This window comes from Colletes latitarsis, chromosome 5 (assembly GCF_051014445.1).
Source record: "Colletes latitarsis isolate SP2378_abdomen chromosome 5, iyColLati1, whole genome shotgun sequence".
NCBI lineage: Eukaryota > Metazoa > Arthropoda > Insecta > Hymenoptera > Colletidae > Colletes > Colletes latitarsis.
In genome coordinates, this window is record NC_135138.1 from 37,878,938 (window position 1) to 37,886,742 (window position 7,805).

The window sequence follows — 7,805 nt, forward strand, 5'->3', positions numbered from 1 at the left end:
TCGACAAAGACAATTAAGGCACGCAAGTGCCCGGTCTCCTTTTCCCAGCGTCATCGCCGTGAACATAGAGAACCCCGATATCTTTCTCCCTTGGCTAGGCTGCCAATGACGACTTCGACTGCCCTGCGAGCTATGTATATACCAGAATGGCAATTATGGTAATTCAGAGGGATTTTCGTCTCGTTAACGTGCACCCGTTGCGATCTGGAGTTTAGCTCAGCGACGACGCTTCGCTTTATTGTCCGTCGACAAGCAGAATTCAACCCTTGAATCGTCGCGAGAGACATACGTTAGGTTTCCATACTTTTTATGTGACATAAATCGTGAAACTCTCGACCTCTGCTTGCTTTCGAAAGCAATATTTATAATATTAAAAATAATCTTATATAAAATAAAATATAAAAATGAAAATTACCTCGCCTGCTGACACATAAACGACGAATGCAGAAATTCTTTTACGATTCTTCGAGTCGCGGTCCGGAGAAATATGTCGCGTATACCTCCGCAGCGCGATGAAACTTTAATCTGCTATTTATGCGCGGAAAGAGAACGCCGGTCGCGTATTTCTCGCGCAAATCGCCTTTACCGCGGATGTAAGAATAACGCCGGCCAAGAGGTGAAAACAGTATTACGGATGGCTAAGCCGGATGACGATGTTTCGTACTTACGGAAGAGGAAAGGATTTATTATTAGAGCTACTTTCCTTCAGTTTGGATGAGCCATAAATAATGCAGGAAGGAGCAATCTCACGAAACGAATATAATATTTACTGTATAGCAGGTACAACGTATAGAGGCCGGAAGCGGCGTTAAAAATGCAAAAGTTTCCAAAGGGGACTTACGATATCGTTAAAAATTGGATGCGACGCGTCGGAAGATTAAACTTCCTCGCGCTTAATACGAAAAAGAGCTTTGATTCGGAATTCAATGCGACACGACGACAAATTCTCGCCTCGAAAGATCGTAACTTTATTAAAATCTGTTTTCCCCCCCGAGTTCCAAACTGAAACTCCGGCGAACGCACCGTCGCTAGAGTCTAACGTGCTTTTTCTCTTTGTAAAATTTACCGAGCGCTCTATGTACCGTCCTCGAGCGATAATGACGCGCGTGTGCAGCAGTTTCCTCCTCCCCCGCAAGTGTCAGCAGTGAATTAAAAAGAGCGACAGCGCTGACGCGGTCGCGCAAAACGCAAGAGGCGTTTAAAGAGCAACGTTTCACAATCTCCGAGTGCGCCTTCGCGATTCATTTGTCTATATAGCCGCGTCAAATTGCTCTAGTGCACCAGACTTCGTATTTCGCGCCTCTCTCCGCTACGCATTCCGCATTTAAACTCCCGCAATTCGTCTAAGTGAACTCCCACGAACGACGATCTGCAACATTTATGCGGCTGGCAAAGTCTCGACAAGAAACTGTACCGATCTCCTTGAATCTCTAAAAACGACCACGTTCTCCGCCCCGGAAGGGGCAACCGTAATTCAGCGGAGAATTCCTCTCGAATATTACATAGATTCGCTTTTAGAAACGTCGACTGTCGTACGAGCAAGCCTAGATCTATCGATCACATGAACATTGTATTGCGCGTCCACGAGATGTTGGCAATCAGACTCGCATTCCTTTCGCTAGCCAGCTTCTCGCGGATGTACAGTACCTAGTTCTGCAAAAGGGACTCTATGAAAATTTGTTTCTTTTAATTTATAGTTCAATCGTCCCCTTTTCACTTTGTGCGTTCGTGTTTTAGGTAACTTGGATCAGACGGAAAGATAGGCAGCTGTTGACAGTGGGCAGCGACACTCATGCCATCGACACGCGGTTCAAAGTTGACTCGAACAGTCCTGACTGGACGCTGCTGATAAAGAATATTAAACGCGACGATGCTGGGATGTACGAGTGTCAGGTAACGCGCACGAATGTAAAGTACCATTTGATATAATCTTTTCGCAGCAGCAGATAGTATGGAAGACCGATAACAAAAGGCAGAAAGGTAATAACAAAATGCAAACAAAAGTGAATTATGGGCTGTCGAGTATCAAAATACCGAAACGCTAGCGTAATTCTACGTTATTGTTGTGTAACGTAAATAAAGCCGCGAAATACAACGGCGCACAATGCCACGAATCCCTTATCGTTGCCACGTGCAACACAATGGTTCTTAAAATAATGAACGAGACACAACGACGAGTTAAAATATGAACTTTCGGGGGAAGAACGCGGCGAATCGTGACGTTATATTTTATTCGTGAATTTTATTCGCAAGGCACTATGTTTTTCCATCGTTCTCTGTCGCGACAGATTCAAACCGAGCCGGTTCAGCAGCGATTCATTCGTCTGAACGTCACCGAAGCGTACTCCATAATTCCCGGTGGACCGGACCTTCACGTGAAGCAGGGATCCAGCCTTCGACTGGAATGCCAACTGATGGCCTCCGCGGAAGCGCCGAGCTTCATCTTTTGGTACAGACAGGGCCGCATGATCAATTACGACGACGAACCGGGGGTTAGGGTCGAGGCTACCAAAAACGGTTCCATTCTGATAGTTGACAAAGTGAAACTCTCCCACGGCGCCAATTACACTTGCTCGCCGAGCAACGCCAGGCCAGCGTACATCATGATACACGTGATCGAAGGTGAGTGATCTTTCCCGCGCGCGCGAACAAAGAGTAATCGTTTCATCGAAGATCGATTTAATAGAAATATGAAAAATTCGACCGCGCTTTTTTTGAATAATTTTTTTCCCCGCGAGGACAGAAATTAACCGGTTGTTGTTGTTTTTCCTTGTAGAGGAGGAAAAACCAGCGGCCATGCACGGCGGCGATCGACGAAACGGTACGCGCGGAGCATCGATCAACGTCATGTTGATTTTTCTGACTTTCCTCGGTATACAAAGCTCTGGCCGACTCTATCTGCAACAGTACCACGTCACGTGACCAGCCCACCGGGTCAACATCGTCAACGAATTAGTAGCATCCACGGGAACTTGAACATTTCTGACACCTTTCTCTCGTATCTAGCCGTCGTTCGTCCGAGCCGTGTTTATTTTCGCGGTACAACGTAGAATAATGGACGATAAGCGCCGACAGGAAGCTGGAAAACAAACACCAGGTGCGTCGCTGATATCAACAGCCCTGAGGCGTCAGAACCCGCGAAAGGTTCGTTTCTTGGAAACGTTTTAATACTCCGACGCGGGAACTAGCTTAATCCGAAACTGGAGAAATTGCAGCTTAAAATAACAATAACGAGGAAACGGTATCCGATTTCGCACGTAGGTAGACACTTCCTTCGCGACACGGTCAATTCACGGGAAACTTTCGAAACAGTTTCAGATTCCGTCGGAGCAATTTGAGGTTCGACGGACCACTCGACGCGGTTATTACGAGACGAGAGACTTTCGGACGAAACTTTTTACGACGAGCTTTCGATCATAAAGTTGGGACGAAATTAATTGGCCGCTCGAGGCTACTTCCCCGGCTGTGATTTCTGCCGTTCGAAGGGAATACGTTCAACGAACCCCTACTCGATTAGCTTACGGCTGTTTCCAAATACAGTACTTTTTAAATTATCGTCAAAGAACATAAAGAAAATAATAGTATTTTCACGGTAAATTCAGTATGCAATCTTCACCTATGTATAGTAAATTTATATTCGATTGTTTTTATAAAACAGTATAGTAGGGATGGCCTTCAGCAGCCAGGTTATTCGGTCCTGACTACGAAATCTCGATCTCGGATACGTTTCTAAAATTAAATATTAAACGATTGATTCGTAATATAAACTCCTACTCCTTGTCGAGCAAACGAAGCTCCGTTACACGATAAACGCGAAGGAATATAAACACCCACGTACGTAACTTCGATATTAAACAGAGAATCCCATTCGTCTCGCGTAGCACGTACAATCTTGCCTGTCGAAGACTTATTAAGATGGAAATACAAACGTTCATTTTCCCCAAAGAGATATTCGCTGACGAACATTCCGTCGAAGGGGAAAATTAGTTTGCTCGCGACCGTTCGGAATGCAAACAACGTTTTTACTCGGACGTAAGATAGCGATGTTCTCCTCAGAGGAACGAGTTTCTTTTCGTACTCATTAGCGCGACGAGCGTTCAATTAAACGTGCCGCAAATTTCTTTAGCAATTAAGAGAAAAACGCGGAACGTTTTATCGTCTCCGATTCACAGACGAGACGTCGCGTTCGTGCTTCCTCCAGTTTTGTGTTTTTTCTCGCACAAATAACCTGAATACCCGTATCGCGAGACATCGCATGACCGCGATCCCATGTTCATTCATAAAATATGCGATGGAAAACGCGTCAAGGAAGAATCGAAAGGCCGACATTCTTTGAATTTAATCCGTTGAAAGGCTCGTGCGGCATGTCGTCTCGCGTTTTACAGCAAAACGAATTCGACAAACTTAAACGCGCTCTCGTTTAAAGGGGGAAACCACTGGCGTCTGTAAAATAAAGGCAACTTTCTAATAAACCTTCCACGTTATCAAAAAGCATATTTCTTAAACTACTTCTTGTAAAAATTTTATATAAAAACGTTTGGTAGATGTAACAGAAAATCGGTGTGAAACAGGAAATCATGGAATACTCTTAAGCTTTTGTAACTTTGTCTTGTGAATTTTACTTAAATATTTTAAAGAGCTACGGTGGTTTCCCTTGATCGTGAACTTTAGAAACTGACCATGTTTGAAATTTTATTCCTCTCGTGTAAATAACGACTATCGTCTTAAATTTCATTCGACTTTTCGTCGAACAAACAATTGTACTCTAATCAACGTTCTAATCTCGTGACAATTTCAAATTTTCGGTACTTTTTTGTTGGCGAATCGTTAAGCTAACACAAAAGTACGCACAATACGGTCGACAAGCGAAAACTCGCTGCAGGGAATACCGATGGATACGTCGATTCCACGGCGAACAATCACGAAGTACAATCGTCGTTCGCCGTACATACTATTCAAGGGAAAGCCAATAAAGACGCGTTTTATCGACTTGTGAAAACAATCAATGTTTCCAGGCAACACTAAAATGCTCACTCGATGTATTAATGTGATCAATGTATATACATGTATGTTAATTATAAGTACGTGAGTGCGTGTAACAAAAACGTTCCACGAGGTACAAGAATTTTACCGTATCCTTTTACATCCAATGAAATATTGCACATTTTATCGAACCAGTGTACACGTTTCTACCTAGAACGATTTACCGATTTAACGCTAGATTTACGGACATTTATTGCACATATTTTTATCGATATTGACACACGTATCGTTGCATCGATCGAATTCCTCGTAAATCGCTAACAAACAATATTTATGAGTTCTGTAATTTTAAACATAGAACCTGTCGACGGGTTCCGTGAATCTAGTGTTAATAACGAAGACTCGTTGAACACTTATGAATCGATGTGCTCGTTATTTGTAGCATCGTAGAATTCTTGATAGCTGATCTTTAACGTTGAAAATTATATTGATTAACGCTCGTAGACTAATTAATTTAATGATCGTGTAGACTGACATCAAATTCGACGTTTATTATATTTCGTTCCGTTGGCTCTCGATGATTGTGTAAATTTGTAGTACAGTTGAGAAATAGAACAATGAGTTACGTTTTCATTCTCAATGCAACGTGCAAAATAGATTGAACGCTTTGAATCCACCGGTAAGTAATTGCCATCGAGATACATGGACGATTCTTCAAAGGAGGTAAGTTAATTATATTGTTCAATTAATAAGATTTATATACGCGATATGAGTACAGAATAAACATTGGGTTACACGTTCTATCTTTCCTGTCTTCGATTGCACTTTGCATTCTCTCTCTCACATCGGTTAATTATTTAAATTATATACCTTCGAAAATCCATAAAGTACAATCATTTGTCTGCAAACTATATTTCCCTATGATAAAAAAAATCGAACGTAAATGCTGTGTTTGAGATTCGTAAACTAGTAATAAATTTTAACAAAAGTAAAAAGTTTCTGGTCAGAAATCGAAAGAATATTTTTCCGATATTAAGATATAATCGATAATCCTCTGTGTCTCGAAGTTTTAAAAGGAGCGATCTCGATGAAGACTACAAGGGATGTTTTCTCGTGTCACTGTGATTCTAACCCCAGGAATTTCGCCCACGACCCGTGGAATGTAATAACCTGTTTGCCTCCAGGGCACACCCTACAGCGGAGATGTATCTTCCGTCGAGAACACACTTAATCGTGTATTACGAACTAAGTGCTTGCAAGGCGCTTAACGCGAAAATTATGGCCAATGAAAGTCTCATCAAAATTGAGGTACCGATATCGATGGGAACAAATCATCCGGGCGACAAGATAACGGCCGCTTTATTCGTTACAGAAATCGTCGTTTCGATTGCTCGAAACGCTCCATTCTCGTCGACTTTTAAATTTTTAAGGAAAGGAAACTGGCAATACAGTTTCGTTCGCGTACGCGATTATACAAGTTCGACGATCCATTAATCTTAGCAAATGCATGCAACACGACGTTCATAATGCTCTCCATAAGCACAGTTTCCATCGATTAATCAAAACCAGTCACTGACATTCATAAGATACTAATTTCTCTAGACGTTCATTATAAATCCTGGGGACGATGGAATTCCTTTCATTCTCGTAAAGTATTTGTAATCTATTGCTTGCAGTTTGGGGGCAAAAAGGTAAGTATACGTGTTTTAATATCTTAACGAATAATAACCAAAGAACAAACGAGGCATAAATTGCGACATTTTATCTTCTAAAAATAAGTTTTGAGTAACGAGTACATTGAGTACAATTTTATTCCGCTGGCATTGCGAGAAAAAGGCATCGATCCGAATACCGTGACCCAAATCGTGGCAAATCCAACGAATTGCATCGCAATGTAGGCCGAAAAATGGGACGCCTAAATGTAACGTGGAAAACATCGTGTTCTCTCTTTTGTCTTCTCGCGTTTTATAATGCGTCGAGCGTTTCAATTTATAATATCAACTCGAGGAAAATTACGGACGACGGACAGCCATAAATAATAGAACGAGGAATTCGGAACTTGAATGTACCGACGAAGAAGCAGGGTTTCGGAATAACTCGAAAAAAATATATAATATTACCAGGGAGAGTATTATCGCATAAATAGAAAGATTACGACAATCGCGGAGCACGATAAAGTCGACGTTTCAGCGTACTTACACGACACGTTGGATTCTAATGAAACACTATGCCAAAGGCTGGTATGAAGAGCTAACAATAAAAAGGTGCATCCTTGCATGGACCTTTCATCTAAAGCTTAACGGGAAGCTCTTTGTTTTCCCTGCACACAGATCCGCTTAGCGATACAAATCCGTACAAAAGACGTAAGCTCCATCAATTTTTACGTTGAATAACAATGACAACTTGCGCATACCAGTCGATAAATGTACTTCGTTCCTTTCTTCGCTCTGTAAACTGTTCTGATCCATCGATCGACAAATCTAATAATATTCTTGAATATTGCTAGTTTCTGTCGTTGTGTCGAGGTTTTATTAATAATCTAGCATGCACGATTTAAGGATTATCAATGTTCGATTTTAAAAAAAACGTAAAATTACTATTTTTATTATAAGTATCGGTAAACAGTTTCATGGCGCGCTGGTTCGTAGAAAGAAAAATGAAAATTACGCGACGAAGATTTTCGCCCGAACGAGCCCATTAAGACTTTCGGGTCAGAGTGTTATACTTTTACTCGAGGTTGTTGGAAAATTCCGCATAAACAGAACGCTACATTTCTGCCGGAAATACTGGCGAAGAGGAACGGTTTAAATTACATCGAATGG

The 7,805-nt window shown here is 41.8% G+C and overlaps 1 protein-coding gene across 2 annotated transcripts in view; it reads left to right on the top strand.

Moving 5' to 3' along the window:
• Positions 1–5,924, top strand: part of LOC143341926 (neuronal growth regulator 1) — a 51,058-nt gene extending 45,134 nt beyond the window's left edge. For both annotated transcript variants that reach the window (XM_076765338.1, XM_076765339.1), the window contains exons 5-7: positions 1,738–1,893; positions 2,289–2,622; positions 2,777–5,924. In XM_076765338.1, coding sequence (XP_076621453.1) covers positions 1,738–1,893; positions 2,289–2,622; positions 2,777–2,922 — 636 coding nt within the window. In that variant the 3' untranslated portion in view covers positions 2,923–5,924. The remainder of the gene's footprint in view (positions 1–1,737; positions 1,894–2,288; positions 2,623–2,776) is intronic.
• The last annotated feature ends 1,881 nt before the right edge of the window (positions 5,925–7,805 follow it).